The following is a 25,370-nucleotide window of genomic DNA, read 5'->3' as shown; positions in this document are numbered from 1 at the left end:
TAAAAGGTGCTGCTCATAAAACTAAGGTCACAGAATACACATTAACTTGTACAGAGCCGAGGCCATATTTACATGATATGGTTCAGGTAACCATCCACAGAGGATCGTATAATATCACATATAAAAATGACTTTGATGGTCCATCATTTGATCTTAATTTTTTAAACAAGATAACAAATAGTGGAAAACTGCGGCCACCCAAAAAACTAACAGAAGTTCTTGGAATTTTTTAAGACAGGTAGACATGTGGTAAGAAACAGATTCGAACGTTATCTATTAATTAATCATTAGCGCAAAGAGACGTATCTCAAATTTTTGTTCGCAATTCCTTAGCCAATTAGCCGTATCTCAGTTTTAAACTAAAATAGTAGTTTATGTAAGACCAGTTAATTACCATGTCATCATTATAACCATAATAATATTATGAATAATGATGGTGGACCAATACCTAATAGTATACTATGTATAGCTTGTTAAAATAATATTTTATTTATTAGAGTTATTATTATAAACATAATAATTTTATAAATAACGATGGTTTACCATCATTATACCTAATAGTTTACTATATAGCTTGTTAAAATAATATTTTATTTATTAGATTCACCTAACTATTACATAAGGACACATTGTAAAATTAATTTAAGACTAGTAAATAAGGCAATATGTGAAATTAATTTTATAGAGCTTGGATACTTCAATTATTAGATTTATTTGCCTATTACATAAAGACATTGTAAAATCAATTCAAAACGAGTAAATAAGGCAAATTGTAAAATAAATTTAAGGCACTCAAGACGCAAGTACCTAGAACAGGTAGATACCTGTAACCTATGTAGCTATGTATGTATGATTAGTTTGATCTTCTTGTTGAAGATGATCACTTAGTGATCGAAACACGTGTCAAGGTGTTGAAAATAACGGTTTGGTGTTGGGAAAAAACTCCAGTAATATTTAAAGAAAGGAATCAGCAGATAACATGTTAAGTTTGTAAATATTCCTTCACAGAATAGAAACACTTTGTTATTAGGAAGTTCTTCAATTTGTTTATGAAGAGTGTTTGATACTTTTTTATTCCATCGGGCAATGAAATGTCAATCCGGGAAGGTACTGCTCTAGTAGAATTATAATGAAATTTTGTACAACTGAAAGGAATATATAACTGATATTGTTGGCGTGTTTTGTATTCGTATCTGGAGTTGTTCGGTGTGAAGTTACTACGATTTTTTTACGTAAATGCAGCATTCAAAACATAACAGTGATGGAAGAGTAGGGATTTTTAGATTTTTGAAGTGATCTACCGGATGAGCGTTTATAAGCTCCAAGTATAGTACGAACAATGCGCTTCTGCGCAATGAAAACATCTGATGATGAGGTGGATAGGCCCCAGAAGCGCACCCCGAATCTTAGTCTGGAATCAATTTGAGCATAATATAATTTTAGAAGTTGTTTTTCGTTAACGACGAGTTAAAGATTTCTGTATTGATATGTATAGAAGTTCAATTTGGATTGTAGGTTGGGATCCATTGGTAGTAGTACCAATCCACAAGTATAATCTTCTAAATAATTATTTTTTTGGTAGTATCGATAATTCAAGTGTCATTTTGTTATTTCAGGTACCAAAAGCACGTATAAATACTATTTCATTGTATGTTCAAGAAGAAGGTGTTTGTGAAAAATAATTTTTTTACCTAAAAACGGTCTAATAAACCAATACCGGTCGTAACAAATAAACAATCATAGTAGAAATCAGACAAAAGCTATTTTCTTCATCCTTCATTCAATACTTTCAGAGTATGAATTTTTTTGGAACGAAATCTGATTTGATACTTCATTGCAGACGTTTATAGAACATTAAGGTTACTAGTTATGATTATGATAAACATGTTTTGGATAAAATGAATATCATCGTTTTCCAGAAAATGGGAAACACTAAAATGGAAGAATGAAATTCTGTTTATCACTTACAATCTTGTTGTCAGAAAATGATAAGCGAGACTGTCTAAAGTAAGAAGCTGATATTTGCAGACGCTTTTAAGAATTAGTCATTTATATGCAACTTTTGATGTTCTGATAATTACTGTGAAAAAGTCGACTCTGAACCTCATTTGCTTCATGAATAAATAAATATAACAGTTTGCCACATAGCATTGAAAACGGTGTTTTTCTGTATCGAAGAACATTCAGCAGTGTTGATATTGTGTTTTATGGATGAATAGTTTCAACAGTTTCTATTGTAGAAATGCTTGAATTTTGTTCAAGTTATCATTTGCTTCACTTCTCCTTTAGTATATTCTAAAAGAAATAACTTGTATAGAAGATCCATTTCATTTTTCAAACAAAAAAATAATTTATCAGTTCTGCCTGAGGAAACAGTGAATCATGTGGCGGGCGGTTTTGTAAATTGTTATATTGGAACATTTTTATAGTAATACTCATCAAGTATCTGCCATTCCATTCGATAATATTTGCTATACATTATTTAACTCATAAGCTACTTGAATTTGTTTATATTTCACTTTACCAAAATATTCGATTAGGTTAGTTTCTGAAAAGAATTGTATTTTTAAACGAATTGCGTTATAGAAAAATGAGATGTTTCTTGAGCATACTCAATGGTTTATTTGATTTTTTACGTTTTAGGTGTATTTCAACATTCTGACATCATTAAATAGATTGATGAGACGATATCCTGATGATACTACAATCAACGAGAGAATATTCTATATTCTTGGAAATATGTGTAAAAGAAATAGTGAGTATGCTTACATAATCACCACTAGATATCCAGAATTTGTGAAACGGTCTTTGGTGTTTTTGGAAAAGGCTGCGAGTGAAAATTGTTCTAAAACTGCTCCTGACCCGACGTTACTGCTTATTAGGTAAGTAGCAGAGGATGATACTAAATTTTGAGCTATGAAATTGATTTTTTATTTCTTTTAAAGAGGCTTTGATTGTTTTGGAAATATTTTTTAGAGTTTTCTGGTCTGATTGGCTTTGTCTTTCTTGCGGAGGAACAGAAATAAAAACGTATCCAAAAACACACTTCAATGTGAGATTCCTACTTGATAGTTCTCAAAACCGTGTTACTGGCTATTGGCCTCATCAGCGCGGTGCAGCCAAGTGTAAAGATAAAATCTTCTTTGTATATATATATATATATATATATATATATATATATATATATATATATAATCTAGAAAGGTTAATGCAGTCAATCTGCTGGAAAATAATTCCATATTTGAATGATGCAACTAATTTTCCTTCATTTTCAGTATTTTATCGAAACATAAGTGGAACCACCTATTTTCGCTTGCGTTTACGCAGCTATTTTTATCAAGTACTTTTTTGGTTCTTCTCATTTTGTCTTCAATCGAGGACCGCCTGCCCGGTACTGACTATGCCCAATAGGCTGAAACAGCTGTCTACCGGTGGCTTTTACATTGAAATCAATATGGGAATGATCAAAAAGTACTCCTCTATTTATTTTTTAATTTTCATGAATTATTTTCCAGTAGCTTGACTGCATTAACCTTTCTAGATTTTATATATATATATATATATATATATATATATATATATATATATATATATATATATATATATATATATATATATATATATATATATATAGTGGAGACAACACTCCAAAAGTGGGGCAAACGTATTCTAAAAACACTTTATTGTGTGATTGTCGCTAGATAGTTTTACAAAAAACGCAACACGTGTTTCGCCATACAATGGCTTCCTCGGGCGTATCTTAATAACTAATTCTACACATTGAATGCTATATATACCTTATTCTACAATTTGAGGTACCTGAATGTCAAGTACCTGAATTTTGAGTACCTGATTTTTTACCAAAGTTTGTGATGAATTTAATTACCTGAGCTTATGTTCCATTTTCCACATTTGAAAAAATATTCAGTAACGGAGAGTTATTTAATTATAATTGATCATTCAGTAAATTACCCGAATTCCTGAATCTATTGATTTCTAAACATTCTAGAAGATTGAGTTACAAACTCTTCTCTTCTAAATGTAACACCTCGTATTCATGATTGAACTCATGTCCTTCTGCTAATAGGTGGTTTGCAAATGTGGATTGGTCTTTCTATTTATAAAACTGCTTCTATGGTCTTTAATTCTTTGGGAAAATGTTCTTCCAGTTTGGCCAATATACAGTTTTGGACAAGAGCCACAAGTCAGCTTATATACTCCTGATCTATCCAACAACGAAGTTTTGTCTTTATTGTTTTTAATAAATTTACTTAGATTATTATTCGTTCTTCGAGCCACGTGTACGCCTTTTTTCTTCAAAAAACGGGCGATATTCCTGGTTGGTTTACCCAAATATGCCAATGTTCTATAACTGACGTTATCGCATCTTGAATATGGGAAGACCAAGTCCATGGCTTGCTTTTGAAGTTTTTTGGTAAGAATGGCGTTTATAATATCTACTTTGTAATCGTTATTAACCGCGATTTGTTTGATCAAATTCAGCTCTTTCTGGAACTCCCTATCAGACAGTGAAATATTCAATAATCTGTGAAGCAGCAACTTTATGTTGGTAAGGGTGTGTGGAGGAATTATGTATGATAATGTCTGTGTACGATGGTTTGTGAAAAATTGCAAATTCATGTTTATTGTTATATATAGCACGAACGAACGTCACTGATGCCAAAACAAAAACAACAAATGGAATAGAATGAGTTGAATCAGTAATTTCACATTCAAATACAAGACCTTTAATTTCACAATCATTGGTATCAACTGTAATCAATCATTCAGTCTGGGCTTTGAGTTTAGATTCGTATTGAATGGACATACTTTTAGTAAAATTAAGTGGTTAGGCTCATTCGATCCGAAGTATTGTCAAGATCATTGTGAAGAAAAAAGTGAATTAGTTCATAAAAAATTCTAAAAGTTATAAACAATTGAAGACCCTAAAAAGCAGCGTTCCGTTTTGTTGTTTATAGTTCATAAACTATAAATATTTTTAAATTTTGAAAAAACATCATTGAATAGGAAGAAATTTACTGAAAAAAAATTCCGACTCCCGAAACGGTATCTCCATTATTTATAATTTCAATTTAACGCTGAAAATAGCTGTCCGCGCGCCATTTTTAGGTTGCGCACATGACCTCTAAGCGAGTACGTAACTTGAAAATACTTTTTTTGAGGTACTTCATTCATTCATTCATTTATGATATAATCTAAACACATAGAGATCTGATTCCTGGTGGAATTTTTCATTGAAGTGAATTTTTCAATAATTTAGACAATTGTTAATTAACAAAATTTTCTAAAATTTCCTTTATCGTTCAAAGTAAAATAAATATTTAAATAATTACCGTGAAATTATTTCGCCTCGTAGAGCCCTTTTTAGATACATACAAAAGAAGATTGCACGATAAAACTTCTGAAAATTTTGATAATTTGTTTATAATAATTTTTTTAAATAAACAAAAAAACACAATAATGTTGTGAATTTTTTTTTCCCTTATTTATCATTATTTAATCGTTCTTATGTCGATAAACGACATTTATGTACTGAAACAAATAATTTGTTTATAAATCTTTTATAAAGAAATGGACTATTTCAATATTGAAAAAAAATTTAACTTTATAGAAAACTGTCAGTTATGATTTGAAAAAAAAATTCTTAATAATAATATTAATTGTTTTTAATCGTTTTTTTATATGTCTACTGTATTAGTTAAGACATTTTTTCTTTTCTAAAATCATAATTAACAGTTCTCTACAAAATAACAAAAAAAATTCCATTAACAATTTCATTGTTTATTCACTCAATAATTTGTTATTAACAAATTTGCAACAACCAAGAGCATAAAAATATCGAAGAAATTTTTTTCCCATTATTTATTCAATTTTGAAAATACACTTGCTGCAAAAGTTGCACCAGCTGATCCATTTTTCGACTTCAATGCTTATATCACTTTTAAACTATTAGAGATACGACAATAAACATTCAGATCATTTTTGTAGATAATTAATTTATCTTTCAAATGTCATCTTGCATATATTTTTAAGTAATTGTTAATTTGTTGTTTTAGGCATTTGTTTATAAAAATTTCCTCGGGTTTTTACAAATTTTCAGGCTCACAGTTCAGTAAATAATGCGAATTCGGATATTGAACTTCAGACCAATTTTGTTATCGAGATGAAGATGAAAATAATGACTCTGATGATGGAGATGAGGATTTCGAATACGGCATGGTCACTGATCAACAAAATAGAAAGAAGTCAGCTCATCAAAAAACTAATAACGGAATCTTCAGAGCAGATTCAGACTCCGAATCTGAAGAAAACACGGAGCCAGATGAGACAGCAGAAGAAGAAGAAATGGAAGAATCTAGAGATCGAGAAGAAGAAGATGAAGCAGAAGAGAAAGAAGAGCAAAGAATCGAAAATTTCGAGTAACAAAGGAAAAAAATAGCACGTTCACTTTCAAACCTTGATATACATATACAAGTACATACTTTAAAAATTTCCCACCCAAAAAACAAAGGAAAAGACGAAATTAATAAAATTAATTGACTGCTTTATTATTTTTGATATAATAATAACGAATATTATCGCCGCTAATTGTAATATTACGATTAAAATTTTATATTTGATAGAAATAAACTGCTTTCAGTTATATAAATATCATATCTACTCAACAATATTATTCTTACCTCGTGTCCTTATATTTTTTAATGAAATTGTTGCATGTCTAAAGCATTTTTTCAATTACAAACTAGAATTCAGTGAAATAGAAGTAAGCAATTAGGTGGGAATATAATAATTCCCAAAATTTAGCGAAATTCATCGATAGCTTGTGAAAAAATGAACAAATAACCAACTGCAACTGTAAGATAATTTATACTTCAATAAAATTGCTCTGAAGTTCAATATCCGAATTGGTATTATTTACTGAACTGTAAGCCTGAAAAGTTGAAAAACTTGAGGAAATCGTTGATTTTCATAAACAAATGCCTAAAACAACAAATTAACAATAAAGATGCAAGATGACATTTGAAAGACAATTCAATTATCTATAAAAATTATCTGAATGTTCATTGTCGTATCTCTAATAGTTGAAAGCAAATGTATTTTCAAAATTGAATAAATAATAGAAAAAATTGAATATTATTATTGAGATTTTTATTTTATATAATAATAATTGACAGTTCTCTATAAAGTTGTAAAAATTTTTAAAAATATTGAAGTAGTCTATTTGTTTATAAAAAAATTTTAAACAAATAGAGATAAAAATTATTTGTTCCAGTTTATAAATGTCTTTCATTGATATAAAAACGATAAAATAATGATGGATGAAGATAACATTTTTTTTACAACATTATTGTGTTTTTTCTTCTTTTGTTTACTTAACAAAATTATTATAAACGAAGTATTGAAATTTTCAAAACTTTCATCATGCAATCTTTTTTTGTATTTAAGAAGGAAAAAATTTTACGCTAATTATTCAAATATTTATTTCACTTTGAACGATAAAGAAAGTTTTAGAAAATTTTGTTAATTAACAATTGTCTAGATTATTGAAAAATTAACTTTAATGAAAAATTCCAACGGGAATCAGTTCTCTATGGTGTTTAGATCATATCATGAATTTTTAAAATTTTTCTATTTACTTTAAGTACCTCAAAAAAAAATTTCAAGTTACGTACTCGCTTAGAGGCCATGCGCGCAACCTAAAAGTGGCGCGCGGACGGCTATTTTCAGCGTTAAATCAAAATTATAAATAATGGAGTAACCGTTTCGGGAGTCGAAACTCTTTTTTAGTAAATTTCCTTCTCTTCAAAGACCTCTTTTTCAAAATTCAAAAGTATTTATAGTTCACGAACTATAACCAACAAAACCGCACACTGCTTTCTAGGGTTTGTAATTGTTTATAACTTTTAGAATTTTTTATGAACTAATTTACTTTTTTTCACAATGATTTAGACAATATTCCGGATCGAATGAGCCTAACCACTTAATTTTACAAAAAGTATGTCCATTTAACACGAATCTGAACTTAAAGCCCAGACTAATTCATACTTACGTAAGTATTTCTGAATTCGTGAACTCACATACTAACAAAGTCACCGATAAAGAGAGAACAGCGCTATGTTGCCGACATCTCAGGGTCTCACTTTGCACTCAGCAATTAAATCGAAGGCACCTTTGGAATACACGAATGAAAATATACGGGAGGAACAGCGACCTCAAGCGTCCAACCATTGAACTGAAATATATGCGGTGAACGGGTTTTCATACCTAATGAGGTCCAATTTTTTTTTTGTGAAATGACAAATTAGTTGCATAATTCAATATATATATATATATATATATATATATGATGTGTTGTTTTTCCGGGTGTTCATCCGTTGTGTACTATTCGATAGTCGACGTTTCGCCATCATCTCAGATGGCATTATCAAGACGAGTTACTGCTTCGCTTCGAGAGGTGTTACACCTCTCGAAGCTATCCAATTTTCCATTGAGAAAGGAAGAAATTTGAGAAATTGAAGAAATTTGAAATATTGGTAGAATAGTTTTTGAAATCTCCATCTTGAAATCTCCAAATTATATCATCGTCTTATCATTTGACTAATTTCAATTCGTATATGCATACACTTATATGCTTATATATTTATGAAGCAAATAGCTTTTATTCTTTTAGATTTTCTTTTGATTTCCCAAAATCTAATTCCTCCTGATGAATTGTATCTTTTCATTCTTCCTGTGTTCACTATGAATTCTGTTATTGAATGCTTTCATTTATAAATTTTGAAGGGTAATTTTATTACTTTCAGAAATCTTGTGGACTACCATACGGTTTCTGAGCTCTTCGGACCCTTCAAGGCGATGAATGTCCTGTGCTCCATATTCATGAAGGTCACCGCGGAGTGGGAAAAGACCGGCGCCAAGGAAGATTTTTTGAAGGAAATCATCGAAGCGTTGCAATATTTTTCAGGCTTCAACAACAGTTACGATATTTTTTCCAATATGAAAAACGTCGAAGGAGAAAACTGCTCAACGTTTCTGATAAAAATTTTGCTTCTGTCGCCAATACATACAGTGAACATCGTTCAATACTTTTTTAACTCTAAAACTGAGTGTCAACTGCCGATTCCGGAGATATTTGATATTCTCAACAATACATTGTTGAATTCAGACTTGAGAGGTAAGTAAATGAACGTGTTTCTTGAAGTAAAATCTCAGAACGTTGCTGAATCCAATTTAGTTCTGAGAACTATCCCATCCCTGGAACTATCCGGAAGAACATACTCAGAGTTGGGCAGCTACGTTTCTTGTACATCTCAGCTGATTACATATCTTGTTTTATCTGAATCATTCTCTTTACCTCTGATGTTCTCTCGCTTCTACCTCTTTTTGTTCCATTACTCTCTCGATGAACGTGCCAACCGTTTTCCAACCCTCTCTAGAGTTCAACATTTCCCTTACCATGGTATCGATGAACGCTACTCTCCCAGTCTCCTGTTCGAATAGACTTCTTTCTCTGAGATGAAACTTGTGCGAACTGAGGATTAACGAGGTTTTACCTTTTAACGTGTGATTCCTAACACGGATTGGACGATAGCAAGTGAAAATCGATCGTTCAGACTAGGGCTTGAACCACCGACCAACACGGCAGTCAATTCGAGTGAGTGAACAAAGCACTCACGCCGAACCGCTTGGCTACCGACCGACCAATTGCCTGAAGGAATCATGCCCTGTAAGAAACTGTGTAATAAAGTAGTTTACCTGTCTATGTCTGCAGGCCAGCCAAGACTGGACATCCGGTATTACCCTTCTTGTCCATTAGGCATTTAGTGTATTTGTGTCACACCTATTCTGCCACTCCTGTACCGTTCTCCGCCTCTCGGTGTCTTTGAGTTCTTTTTGGACATCCGGTATCTCATTCAAGCGAGACCCTTCCCTGACCAGGAGCTATCACGCAGGCCGCCTTCGCTGACACTGTTCTATACGCGACAATCGCTTTGACGATCATTTTTCTCTGTGTGACATTTACCATTCTCTTGCATTTGTCCACCTCCATTACTCTTTTCCAGACCGGTGCCGCATATAGCATCACAGATTGTACCACGCCGTACAGCATCCTTCTTTTGCCTGTAGTGGGTCCCCTCATGTTGGGCAATATCCTAGACGGGGCGGTTACTTGCCTATCCGCCTTCTCACAGGTCTTGCGGATATGCTCGTTAAAAATCTTCTTGTCATCCAGCCAGACTTACGAACTTTTTTGGTATTATCCTTACTCCCTGTAAATCAAAAAAGATGTTGTCTTTCTTTCTGGGGCCTTTTATTATGACGGCCTCAGTTTTCTGGAGCGCGATTTCAAGGCTATTAGACTTATGCATTCCCCTATTAGTGTGAGCGCGGTGTTCGCCCTATTCATAAGGAGGCTTGGCTTCTTTGCCCTCACAACCAATGCCAGGTCGTTAGCAAATGCTGCAGCATTCCATCCTAGACTACGCTCTCTACGACTCAGCACTCCATCGTAGACTACGTTCCACAGTGTTGCCCCAATATGAAACCCTGTGGGACACCCTGTGTCATATCTTGCTGATGCCTTCCACACACCAATGTTCTTCCTGAGAGATACTCGGACATAATATAGATTAGATAGTTGCTGACTTCAATTTCCTGTAGTTTATGGGAAATTTTTCCCCATTTCGCGGAGTTGAAGGTATTCTTCACATCTATGAGGATGATCGCACCCCACGCTGCCCCTCTTTCACATGCTCTGTCCAGGACGAACTGGACTGCCTAGATTGTGCTTTTTTTTTTGGCCAAAAACCGAATTGGCTGTCCGAAATTCAATTTTTATCTCTTAGCTCCGCTTTCAACCTTGCCTTCAGTAACTGTTCATACAGTTTGACCGGGATATCTATCAGACTGATCGGTCTAACCTTGATGTTTGTCTCATTACCTCCGCCTTTGGGTATAAGAATGACCTCAGCCTTCTTCTATTCCTAGGGGAAGGCCCCCTCCACCAGCAGCGCATTTAGGATATTTAGGAAGATGTCCGGGCATGTGTCTACCGCTAACTTTATGGCTACCGAAAGGATGCCGTCCGGGCCTGGTGCCTTTTTGTTTTTTAGTCTCCCCACCGTCGCTTGGAGTTTTTCGGTGCTGAACAGTGGTGGATTCTCATTTGATCTGGGGAATGATGGAACCTGGCTATCGTCAGGTTCCTACATTGACCTACATTGTATGATGTAGGTCATACGGGGTCCTAAGATGTCTCATAGACCCTGTGACCATTTGATATCCTCTCCCCGAGGGGTCTTCTTCCAACTCACTGCATAGCTCCTCCCATTTGCTCCTTTGTGCCCTCCAAATTGCAGATTTTAATTCCTTCCTGCAGCTTTTATATCTTGCCTCTAATCCTTCGATCGTGGTTTGATCTATGTTTCTACCTCTAGCTCTTCTGAGGGACTTCCTGTACCTATTGCAAATTGTTCTTAGCTGCCCAGTCTCTTCGTTCCACCATACTGGCTGCAGCCTGTTGGGACCAACCTGTTTTGCCACCGTGCTCAGATCCTGTGCCTCTCTAATTACCTTGACGAGCCTCTTTGTGTCTTTTACCCCCCTAGCGGATATCCGAAGAGCGTCCCTGAATGCATCTGCCTGCAGGCGAGGCCTTTCCACCCATTCTCTCTTCGGTGTCTCATTATCTATGTTGATATCATAGAATATATGCCTATGTAGACTAAGGCTTTCCCCTGTGGATACCCTCCACGAATGCACCAATCTGCTAGCCTCCTGCGTGGCAAACATTACGTCTATGTATGATGTCGTTACACCCCTAGTGAAAGTCGGGGTACTCCCCTCGTTTAGGACTACCATGCAGCGCTTCGTACATATATGTGCCGCTGGCATCTGTTAATGGTGAAGTTCAGGAAGGCGATTTGGCATTGAAGTCTCCCGCGACTATCGCTTCGGTCTTTGAGCCCACCACGTGATCCAAAATAAGGTGTAGTTCTTCCTTGAAAGAGTTACCACGCCGCAGCCTGGGTTCGCGCAGAATAGCGCAAAGCTATTTGCAGAGTCTAGTATCCACCGTGGATTGTCAGATAATATCCGGACGTTAGGCTCCCTGCCCATGGCAATGTCTACTCCTTCTTCCTCTATGATTTTTGCCAGCACTTTTTGTGCTGCCCCCCTTCTGTCCACGTCAATTTGTACTATTTTTAGTGGCATTACTGGATGTTGGGAGTCTCCTGAGCCGTCCCTTCCTGCATTGATCTAGTTGCCTGATCTTTAATTAAACCTATAAGCACATAATGGGTTTCGTTCAATGTTTCTACTTCTGATCGATCAGGGTCTTCGAAGAAGGATGTACTTTCCCTGGATCTACTCCTGTCAGTCTTCAAAGAGAAAACTTCTTCCTCCATGTTGGGAGACTTCTCCACATCTTCATTCTGCTGTCTACTGTTCTTTTTGTAAGTCATTATTGGGAAAAAATCTTCCTCTCTAGTAACACTAGCCCTTCTCATTTCTCTGAGGATCCTCCTGCCTCTTTGAGCTCTTCTCTGAAACGGGGGCAACTCGCATTTCCTGCTGAATGTGCCGTCGCTTCGCACAACGGGCAGTATTCCTCCTCTCTACAATTTTGGGCCTTGTGGTCCGCCTTCCCACACTTGTAGCAGTTTCCTGTTATGTCGGGCCCTTTACAACTGTTCTTTTTATGATTATGGCTCCAGCATCTTGTGCATTTATGGACTACCACTCTCCTTTCGACGCTACATTTGACGAGGCCTACCCTCAATTCTTCCTTCTTATACATTGGCTTAGCCAAATCTCTAGGCAAGGTCATCGTTATGGCCGTCGTATCATTCCTGAACGATCTTATCTCGCTTAATTTGCATTCACTGGTCCACTGTTCAGTATCCGTTCTAAGTGCCTCTTGGACCTCTACCTTAGTGGCGTCTGCCTCCATGTCTCTAAGGTGAAAGGTGACAGAAGCCCCGCTCCCTCCCAAACTCCTGAGTGATCCCTTACTATCTAGGGCCTTCTTTAACTCTGAAAGCGCTTCCGGATCTTTTTCGTCGTGAGGAGGAGGTTTCCTTCTCTTGTCTTCCTAATTCCTCTGATGGCCTTTGCCGTCTCAGAGTTCCCTACGGCATTTTTAACTGAACCTAGAATGTCCATATATGATTTTCCACCTTAGCTCACTATGACCCCGTACTTATTGTCTTTGTTTCCCATCTTGTTCTGGACCGTAGTGTATATCTCCAGAGTAGTGGTCTCCCTATGGAAAGTTTCCTCAACCATCTTCCTGAACTCCTTGACTGGTATTGTCTTGATGTGATGCAGGCTCGCCCTCCTATCTTCCTTTATTGCCTTTTTCAGCTTTTTCAGTTTCTCCCAGAGATCTGGTGCCGTTCCGTCATAAATAATTCTGGTGACCTTTCTGTTCGAAATGCTCCCTGCTCCTCTGATTCTGGTCAATTGCTCTATGGTCTCAATTTCTCCCTCGAGTTTGGACGGTTCCGGGAACTTCTCTCTGAACAGCTTTTGTATGCTCTATGTCATCTCCGGGTCTTCAGGTTCGACTATGACAACCTTATGCACCTCGTCTCGAGGGGGTTTACCACAATTATAGTTGTACTCGTATTCACCTGGTCCTCCCATCGCAGTTGTTCAACTTTTTTGTAGTCGTCGACAGTTTCCAGGTCTTCTGGGGAAGTAAGCCTGGACGCCGAGCACGAGCACACGCACGTGCACTCCTTACTCGTCTTCGTCCCTAAACATACCTTCCACAAAACTTATACAATTATTATCATTCCAATATCACAAAAAAAATTTGTTCTCAATTAAATTACTCACCGAAAAGAAGTTTTTCGATATGCTTCATCGAATGGATATAATGGTGTTTTTTTAAAAAATTCTGGTTATTCCGGAAGTTGGTACCCACTTTCATAATTCAAATGTAACACTCTGTTAGTGCACGCAAACGCACAGGCAACATTTCTTAAGTTGCGTAAATAACGACCCCCAATTATAATTTTCATTTGAACTCTTCTGAGTACAAATAACGATGAGTTCCACTTTTATTAAATGTACCTATCGATAATGGTTTTCTGAAATTAATATTTTGCAGAACCCTGACTTGACATATTGGTGTTCCTCTAATGTTTTTTTTGTTACAGAATTAACATGTGAATGTGAAATTTACATCGAGAGTCTCTGTACCATTTTTTCCCACATTTTGAAACATGATTTGGAACAACGCAGGCAGTGCATCAAGGTGTTGCTCAAAGTCATAGAAACGTTTAACTATACTTCCAAGAGGGAAATGAAGTGCCTTCTCTTTATTATCAGAACTTTCGACGGTTGCGATTATGATGATGAGTTAATGAAAGATCAATTAGACTGTGATGTTATTCCATCACTGACGAATAGTCTGCGTCTTGCTCTGGGAATACCGAATGATCTAAAGTTAAAACTTATAGATGTGTTTTACCTACTCAATCGTCAAGGCCGCGACACAATAACGGTAAGTTTTCACTTCTGAATATAACGGTAAATTATCACCTGAATATTCGTCATTCACATAATTCACTCCTGGCATTTATGGGTTTCAACTCTCCTCCTTTGGAAAAGAAAACCTGACCCACTATAATAAATAAGAACGAACATTGAACAACTTAGTAAAACTCAGGGAAACTTTTGATCGACCCGTATATAGTCACAAGGCATTTCTGAGATCGGAAACCACGTGTTATACAACAGAGATGTCAATTTCAAAATTCTGAAATTAAATTAATCAACTTGAAAAAACTACAACAGATAGAACTTGGAAATTAGTACCAATCAGGTATAAAAATGTATCTGTTGTGAGAAATGTGAAGAGATGAAATGAAGTCTTTAGGATTAATTTAAATTAAGGAAATGTTTGGAAAATAGAGGGGAAGAAATTTTCCTTAGGTACGATTATTGAGTAATGCTTTCAGAAAATGAAGTTATTCAGAAATAGGTGAAGATATACAAAACTTGTAAGTTTATAATAGATGTTTTTATCAAAATTGTATATGATGAGAAATCTTGAAATTCAAAATTTGAACATATTCAAAACAATGGTTTGTAACTAAGGAAAGGGAATATTTTCAATTGTTTCACCAGCAACGAAAATCAATTCAATCATCGATTGAAGACAAAATGTTAATTACCAAGAAAAGTACTTACTAAAAGTACTGCGTGAACGTAAGCGAGACATAAATGGAACCACCTATTGGTGTGACACCCAAGTCAACTTGCCAAGTTTTTATGTCAGTTTTGATGGTGTAACCAATCAACAGCTGTCTACTGGTGGCTCGTAAATTAAAATCAATATGGATATGATCAAAATAGTACTTATCTATTTATCTTTTGATTTTCATGAAATTATTTTCCAGCAGCTAGACAGCATTGAACTTTCTCGATTTCATATGATTTCTAGAAACATGTGGATTCGTTTTCTGATGGCATTTCAGGTTAGCTTCCCAAATTTCTGCTACCGCAGTTATCGGTTTATTGGTCAAACCACCAACACTGACATAAAAAACTTGGCAAGTTGACATGGGTGTCACACCGATAGGTGGTTCCATTTATGTCTCGCTAGCGTTTACGCAATTATGCAGTTATTTTTTACTTTTCTTGGTTATTCACATTTTGTCCGAACTTCCGATCATCAGGGATGCTACAATATGGACAAGAGAACAGATTAGATCTATATAAAGAGATCAGTCAAAAACACAACTTACAGGGACTTTTGTTGGCAGGTTGATTAGAATGTGAACAGAACATATATAGGTGGAGAGACCAAAAATAACATTAAGGAATTGAAGACAAACACAAATAATTTATATCATAAATGAAATATAATTTTTCAAAAATGAAAACCAACTGTTGTTTCTTGAAGAAGACCATATAAAGATATCAAATTTTGAAGTTGACATATGACATGTAATCGATTCGTAAATGTGTAGTACCAACCAATGATAAAGTTCAAATTCAAGTGACATTCGACATCAACAAATATATGATCTGTGACCCAAACCACATTTTTTTTTCAGTACATCGTTCTTCAATACTATTGTATTATGTACTCATTTTTGCAACATCATTATCATTCATTATTTTTCTAGTTCAATGAGTCTGCGGCAAATCAGGATGACGAGGCTACCTGTCCTGATGAAGGAGACGAACCTGGTTGGCTCACAGGTAAATGAATTCACGTAACATTTTTATAATAATTATTTGACCATTTCAAAAAAGTAGTGAGAAGTGAGAGATGATAATTATGCTTCAGTCGACTCATCTACAATCTACAAAAAAAATGGAATAACCAGAGGACTCCAAAAATATTCCATATACTTTGTAGTTAAGGGAATCATTTAGAATGATATAACTGGAAGGTCTGGGGTAGAATAAATCCGAGACAAACACTGTCCCCAAACACCAGAACTGCAGTTCTTTTTTAGACGCGCGTTCCACCAACCAAGTTGACTTCCAGAAGATGAAGTGCCAACACGGAAATTAACTTTCGATTCAAGAACTAATAAAAAGGATTTCGAATAATATGCCTGTCGGAAAAAGTTAAATTCATAGAAGCTCCAATAGTTAACCATAAAAACGTCCGTGCGGTGTTCATACGTGATTAGGAATATTGAATAGCTCAATAATCATTACATTATTCAAACTGAAAGAAGTGAGAACTTACATGATATTCCGCCATCACCCTATTACAACAAAAACAATTCGAAATTGTTTGTTTTTTCCATTCACATATTATTTCATGAATATACCGTGCACATACCGTCGGTCAGTAGCCAGGCGGTTTGACGTGGGTGCTTTGTTCACTCACTCGAATTGACTGCCTTATTGGTCGGTGGTTCAAGCCCCAGTCTGAACGATCGATTTTCACTTGCTATCATCCAACTCGTGTTAGGGATCATACGTTAAAAGGTAAGACCTCGTTAATCCTTAGCTCGCACAAGTTTCGACTTCTGAGGGTTGCCGTTCGTAGGGGTGAAACAGCTGGTTAGCGAAAAAACAGAAAAAACAGAACATAACTTTCAACAGGTTTTTGTTTAGTATCATTATTATGTCAATATTTTCAAATGGTTCATGTCCTGATGACGCCAATAGAGGTGTTGCAGATCTGGAGTCAGGTTAAAGTGCTTTTTTTTTATTCAATGTCAGATTTTCCAGTTTTACCTTCCACTCAAAACGTGTTTCTCGATTGGTGAAATCTATCAAACTATACCCTTCTTTATCAAAGATCGATTTAATATTCTATCTATCTATTGAGGGCTTCTTTTGGGAGACATTGATCGACTTTCGCATCGAATTTCTTTCACAGTTGAATTCAACTGTTAAAGAAGCTTTATTTCTTTCAAATAAGATTTCAATCACAGAGTGTTTGAATAATAATTATTAATGAAGAAAGATATTTTTGGTTAATTTACTACAGAATCTTCAAGCATCGTCATTGAAATGAAAGTTAGCGAGAAATGTGAACAATATATCTTTCAATACACCTTTTTAGATGAGACGCTCGACATTGATTTTAATTATGGGGTAGCAAGTCTGAGGGAAAATCTCATCATGGCTACAACGGACCTGATCTACTCCTACCACAGAATTAATCCCGCCAATCCTCAGCTTGGCTCAAAAGAATTTGTCCTCGTCATGATGCAGAGTATCCTGTATTTCCCATACGGGCATCACTACCAGATGACCATCGTCGAACTTTTGAATGAAATTCTCAATTGTCCTGCCTACCTTGCCCCTTTGATCCAGGCCAATATCATTGGACACATTTATGAACTATCGATATGTGGAGTACCAACCTCGGCCAAATTCCTGCCCTACCCTCGTGAAAATTGGGCTGAAGAACTTCTACAGTGCTTTTCTTATGTAACAAATTCAGAGCCAGCCCATGGAAGATTCGAGCACGCTTTGACGAAGGGGGGCAAAAATATGAGAAACCAGGCGGCTTTGGTCATTCCATATATAGTGAAGTAAGTATTTTTGCCATTCATTTCTGTTATAATTATTGTTTTATGACTCAAATTTTCGAAAATATAAGATGTGCCTAAAGATTCAAAGAGCGCTTGGGTGAGATATTTCTTTGCTGTTTGAAGTTAGGGTTAAAAGACATATTTTGATAGTGATTTCTAGTGATCAAGTCTTCCTACATTCGTGAATGAAAAATATCTATCGAATTTAGTAAAGCCGGTTTGTAACTGATAGTTTCATTGATTATAACATTAGAATTGTGGAAGAGATCCTTTCGCGAAAAAAATATTGACGGACATCGAACTCTGAACAAATATTTCTCACATAAGCCTAAATGAAATATTAAAAGCTTCCATGAATTATTTTGAAATAACTATGGAAATTATGTTAGAAATATATTTCTCAAGAACATTTCGAATCAGACTGAGCACTTCATGATTCTTTAATCTTTCATCTTGATAATAGTATTGTATGTATAGTTGTATATTTTTCAATATTAACACAAATTGTTGGATTACTTGATCTCCATATAGATATAATTAACAAGAACTCTAATTTTGCAGAGAGGAAGACCTTTTTCATTTAATGGTCACATGTGGAGGACTCATCATTCTGGAACTCACAGAGCAAGATAACGAATATAGAGAGGCAGCTATCTCATCGATTTGCTTTCTAGCCAGAAAGATAATTCGTATTCCGAAACTCAAGGTACAGAAGGCAGATATGCTAAGTGACAAGTTGTCAGCAATGACACATGACACAAGAGAATCGAGATTGGCCACCTTCAGGCTGGACGACGGCTCAGTGATTCGTGCCAGCCAAGAACTCTTGATGAAAAATTCAGAGTATTTTCTCACCCTGTTCAGTGGGCGCTTCAGAGAAAGTGTCGAGGATGAAGTGAAACTCCCCGACGTCGACCCTGAAACATTCAAACGAGTCCTAAACTTGCTTGAGCACCCAAAATTCGAAGAACACGGATTCGAAGAACACGGAGCCGAAGACCTATTGGACGTTCTTCAACTGTCAGATCGCTTTCTGTTGACGAAGTTGTACACATGCCTCTGTGAATGGATCAGTCGTTACGTTATGAAGCCAAACAATGTGAGCGGCCTCTATCAGTGGTCTCTAGAGACAGGGCTGCATCAGCTCAGGGTGAATGCCGTCAGATTCGCAATGACTTCTGATGCCGATGACAATTCGAGATCGAAAATGTTTCGGGAGTTATTCGACCTGAAGCACACGAAGGTGCTCTCGAAGGATATTTCCGATTTGTTGGAAAAATATCTGCGGAGGGAAAACCCTTAATGCTCCTACTAAGCGGGAAGTGTTTTCCATCTCTCTTTATGGCTAAATCAATGTATCACTATTAATCAACTATACCTAATGTGTTTCTCAAAGTGAACGTAAAGTTTGCAACGACTATATTTGCTTCGTTTCTCTATATACGTGTCCATATTATCTCATCTTGTGAGGTGTACCTTCAGTTATAGCTTATAATAAAAGATAATCCAAGATCATCGTGACAACAAACCTAGGCCATTTTGCCAAAATTTATATTTTAACAGGAAATAATCCAATGTATATTCAAGAACAATATATTCATGTTGTAACCACAGTCATAATCAAGTATTCATATTCATACTTGACTTCCGCATCAATAATTGATCTGATGTTAGTTTGTTGAAAATAGAGCGTTGAAATCTGTAAAATTGACTCAGAGTTGGTAGTAGATGAACAATATATGTTCTAGCCCACTTTAAGGTCGCGCGTCGTTGCTATGTATTTCACAGAGAGACTTCAGTGAGTGGAAGAGAGAAACGTGTGGCGTAATCGATACAGAGAAGGATGGAATGAGTACATTGTTCATCTACTGTTGGTGAAGATGAATACATTATTGAGTAAATGTTATTACGGTTACTGCCAAATTATTAACTTTATTGATGTATTACTGTTGATTCTAAGGATTTGGATTACTACACAGCTAGTCAATATTATTCATTTGGGTAGTTACCTATTTATTAACGTATTCATAAATCACTTCATTGTGAGATTTCCACCAAACAGTTTTACAAAAACACAACACGTGTAAAGACACATGTGAAGATACTCCCGAAGAAGCCATTGTATGGTGAAAGACGTGTTGCGTTTTTGTAAAACATTTTAGTGAAAATCTCACAAAAAAGTGTTGAATATATTAGTTATGAATTTTCAATTATCGGCCAATTCCATCATATACTTATTTATTCTTCCATTCTTTCAATATTTCTTTCAATAACTCATTCAATTTATTCAGTACTTCTGCTGAAAGATACTTGGTATCTTTGCCCTATTAAGAATATATTGTTTCTTGTATATTACTTTATTCTCTTTACTAACCTGTTAATATAATGTTTCACTTGTTGAATAAAATGATATTTTCATGATATAAGTACAAAAAAAAAATGGGAAAAAGATTGAAAAAAATGTGTATGCACGAGTATATTGTACTCGTATATAATCACCCAATATACTGGGGATCCAGTAAAATGGTGGCATATGAAAGTATTCTATTTCTGAATGAAATTACATAAATTGTTCATTTGAAGGTGGCTGACAATGTTTCGTGGTGTACTTCATCAGTTCGGACTTCCATTGTCTAAAATGATATAAATTGTAAACTGTTAACAATCAAAAATATTAGCTGAAAAAATATCATTTTTATTAAGTAAAAACTGAAATTACAATGAAATAACATGCAAGCAACAAAGAAAAAATCAAAAGAATTGAACTATCTACACGAGCTGACAAAATTAAAAAATTATCAACAAGAAATGAAAATTAAAAAATATAAAATTAAATGATTCCAAACGAAGTTACCTCACGATGTTTCGATTGTTAATATCAACAATCGTCTTCGGGTGATAACTTGACTTATTCCTTATTAGATCTGACTATTCATAGGAATTAGTCAAGTTATCACCCAAAGATGATTGTGAATATTAACAATCGAAACGTCGTGACATAACTTGGTTTGGAATCTTTCAATTCTATACTTTTCAATTTCTATTTCTTGTTATTAAATAACTTTTTCAGCTCGTGTTTTTTTTTCGCCGTCGGACGCATAGTCCATAATAGCCAGTAACTAAACGTTAGTTTTTTTCTCAATTTTTCAAAAAGAAGGGAACGGGTTTAAGGCTATTACTTTTCACACCCAGGGGTCGATGAAATAACCAGACTGAAATTTGGACATGCATGCTATCCAGCTCATCTTCACAAAAAAAGAATCGTTGAGGCAAACAAATGTGCCACATATAATGTAATATCTGATAATAATCATATATTTTTCAACTGTTCTGAACATCAAGAACGAACCAAAGATTTCCTGGAAACATTAAGACGGGAAAACATAATACCACCGTTAAATATACTGCACTTACTGGCACTGAACAAACCACAAGTAATGGACGCTAGGATGAAATTCTTAAATGATTGTAATCTGAAGTTGTAGAGGAAACTTGATGTGAATTCTATGTGCACATTTTCCCATCAGCTCGTGTTGATATTTCAATTCTATTGGTTTTCTGGTTGTAACTTGCATGCTATTTCATTGTAATTTCAGTTTTTGCTCAACACAATCTTTTTAATTTTTTACAGATTCTTTCAGGGATTTCAAATCCATTTATACCATATTAGACAATGGAAGTCCGAACAGATGAAATACACGACGAAACATTGTCAACCACCTTCAAACAAACGCTGAATACCCGGTACGGACTCGGAACCAGCGACTTATTCCTAGGATATGAAAAGACTATAGTCAAGCTTATCAAAGAAGGAACTCACCTCAGCTTTTAGTGCAGAACTAGATACAACAACATCATACCCAAAGGTTTTTGCTGAAATCGCCAATCCCAGGAGAGAGCCAAACGCATATTGGAACGCGCCAGCCGAGCACTGATAAGGTCTCGAATTAATTACCACCAGTGAAGAGGAATCCAGAGGTTACAAAATTTACACTACACAACATATTGGAGGAAAACCAGGGATTTACTAAGATATTGATAACTGACATTTCACAGACTATTAGTGCGTTCCGTTATTCACAAAAATTAGTTCGGTGTAGCCATAGAACATTCTTAGAATTAGTGTCTGTTCTCTTTAGATAACTTTTATTTAGAATTCAAATTTTACAATTTATTAAACTGTATTTTCTTATATTCAGTCGTGTCTTTCCCAAATATATTTACAGGAACACCTGCTAGTCATATAATTTTGGGTAAGTAATAGTTGTATTAGATCCTGAATCCACCTGAGGTGTTGAGAAAAATCTCTATAAATTGAGTTATATTATATATTGAGTTAGGTTAGGTTAGGTTAGGTTAGGTTAGGTTAGGTTAGGTTAGGTTATATTGAGTTAGGGATTTCAACTCAATATAAGAGTCTAGCCGAATCTAAATTATTATTTTATTAAATAAAAAGCAGATATAAAAACAATAATAATTACAATAACTATTAACAAAAACCACTCAACATCATATAATATATATATATATATATATATATATTATATATATATATTATATTATTTATATATATATATATATATTTATATATATATATTATATTATTTATATATATATATATATATATATATATATATATATAACGAAGGGAATGAATCGGGTATAGCAGTCAGAGGCAGAAAGATTGTAAAACTCTTTTTTCTGTTCAAGCTTTCGAGGCGTTTATTGTCTCTTCATCGGGAACTCTACAATAATTATTGAATAAACAAACGGGTATGGGCAACGTGTTCATACTTACGAAAGTGAGGTTAAAATGAAGTTAACACATAAGTAACAAAGAGGATCCTCCATATATGTATGTCAAGATTAAAATTGGTTAAAAACATGTAATATTCAGTCAGAATTTTGCAATAATGTGAGATGATTGCACGAATAATATGAAACAATGAATTTGAAAATTGAACTCAACAGGTAGTCAGACATGATTGACAAGAAACATTAAGTTTGGCAGAATTTCTTGTTCTGACCAAATATATATATATATATATATATATATATATATATATATATATATATATATATATATGGCAGATAATTAATAGAAGATATAAAGCTTCAAATCCTTTTTGTAGAATTTATTATTGAAATACTCATAATAAAGGAAAATTTTAGTTGCATCAATCAATATATATATATATATATATATATATATATATATATATATATATATATATATATATATATATATATATATATATATATATATATATATATATATATATATATGATGATGCAACTGATTTTTCCTTTATTTTCAGTATTTTACTATGAATGTAAATTACAAAAAGGATTTGAAGCTCTATAACTTCTATTTGATTATCTGCGAGAGCTTTCGACAGCTGGTCGTGCTGTCATCCTCTAGGCACTACTGTATCTGAACGTGTCATCCTGTTGTGTGTCCTTTTATACGGTCCGAACGCCTCAATACAGGTACTTCAGGTAAATTTGCCTGTATTTGAATTAAATCAGATACTATTTTTTGTGTTGAATCTTCTCTAGGTTTATTGTTTCTAGGAGTGTGTATTGATTTGTTTAATATATTGAATGTTAGGTCTTCTTGTGTTTTGATTTGTACTTGTTCCTCGATAAGTGATTTATGACTGTTAAATTTATGGATGTTTAAGTTTCCCAAATGTCCATGCGGTTTCCCTTATTGACTTGTTTTATGAGTTTTATGTTCTCTGGTGGGGAGAAATTATGTTTGTTTTGTACGGCGTGTGTTGCGAGGTTTGATTTATACAGCGTTACTCACGGATGATGGTAGGTTAGACGTTTCTGGAAAACGCAAAGCATGATTTTTCTGAAAATTTAACCTCCCACATTTCTTTACCTGTTCTATCGATCTAATATATTTTCAACATTGCGGCGTTGCCACTTCTATCAAAAAGTCCTAGCAATTCAATTTTTTTAAATGGAACATCACGTATATTAATACATTTTTGGAATCGCTCTAGTATTTTAATACTTTTTTGTTAATAATGTCATATACCTATCTCTATCTGTTTTCGAGATAAAAAATACATTGTGCAGTACACTCAATTCATGAAAACTTGATATTTTGATGATAGTTTGGACAAACTGTAAATATTCAAATAACACCAAGAAATCGACTCCATATCATACAGGGCGTGCTAAAATTACTATTATATCCATTGTGCATAAAAGTAGTCGAAAGTTCATTTTTTCAAATGAAACCCCCTGTATATTACTCGGTAAATTGAAAGATGGTGAAAAATGCTTCAAGATGAAATATCACGTCCCTATACCTAAATCGTCAAGTTTTCTCAATAAAGTCGCTTCTTCTAGAAACATTATTTTTTTTTTTTAGAATTTGGATTTAGGTAGCAGTGGAATTATCAAAGAGTAATTTACAAAGAGTTATCGACGGTGTTTCGAATCATCTTCCAAAATGAATGCAAATATCGATTATTCAAACGAAGTTCTTATGAAATTATTTATTATACACGGACAGTGTGATCAAATCATCGCCAGAACTTGTAGAAAATTCAACCAAATGTATCCTGAATTAACACCAATGAACGAGAGGAAGTTTGTGAGATTACAAAATAATTTCCTTAACTATGGCTCTATGTTAAAAGCGCCTTCAACATTACCAAAACCTGTCAAATGAAGACAATACTGTTAACGTTTTGGCATATCAAAGACGACTGTAACCGATTTTCTTGAAAATTTGCCTTTAGAGGAATATAGGAATTCGTGGTTTCAACTGGACGGAGCACCAGCTCATTCCACCCAGGAAGTTTCCAGGAAACTTGACGAACTCTTCGACGATCGATAGTTTAGGCGTTTAGGGCCGTGGGATTGGCCACCAAGATCACCCGATCTCACGCCACTTGACTTTTTTTATGGGGTGTTTTAAAAGAAAGGATATACAGTACTCCAGTGCCTACCAAAGAAGAATTGCGACGGCGAATAGTGCGGAGTATTGAAGATCTGGATCCCCAGGAAATTGAAAAAGCAACCACACAGCAACTGCATAGTATTTTCCTATTTTTTTTTTGCAGAAAATATTTGACATGATTCTAGGGATTGGCATACTTTTTTCAATTTATAAAACGACTGAAACTAATCAAACATAATATTATGTGAAACCTTCCAGAATTCAACAGTGAAAACGGTGCCCATATACAGACAGCGATTAGTTACACTTTTTTAAAAATATGTAAAATATGTAAATATTATATGATGATTATTATTAAACAGGCAAAACAAAAAAAGGAAGCCATCGCGATTTCAATCGCAAAC

At 34.7% G+C, this 25,370-nt stretch overlaps 1 protein-coding gene across 1 annotated transcript; it reads left to right on the top strand.

The window, feature by feature from the left end:
• Positions 1-616: 616 nt before the first annotated feature.
• Positions 617-19,347, top strand: LOC141482613 (uncharacterized). The gene is made up of 6 exons (XM_074176191.1): positions 617-2,882; positions 8,826-9,196; positions 14,190-14,536; positions 16,167-16,242; positions 17,570-18,044; positions 18,606-19,347. Exons 1-6 carry the CDS (start codon positions 2,680-2,682, stop codon positions 19,345-19,347), a joined length of 2,214 nt encoding a protein of 737 aa, XP_074032292.1. The 5' UTR covers positions 617-2,679.
• Positions 19,348-25,370: the final 6,023 nt, after the last annotated feature.

This window comes from Leptinotarsa decemlineata, unplaced genomic scaffold (genome assembly GCF_025532065.1).
Source record: "Leptinotarsa decemlineata unplaced genomic scaffold, Ldec_3_MD MMD2_P_RNA_scaffold_14, whole genome shotgun sequence".
Taxonomy (NCBI): domain Eukaryota; kingdom Metazoa; phylum Arthropoda; class Insecta; order Coleoptera; family Chrysomelidae; genus Leptinotarsa; species Leptinotarsa decemlineata.
Note: the sequence above shows the minus strand (reverse complement) of the source record. Positions and strands in the feature narration are given on the sequence as shown.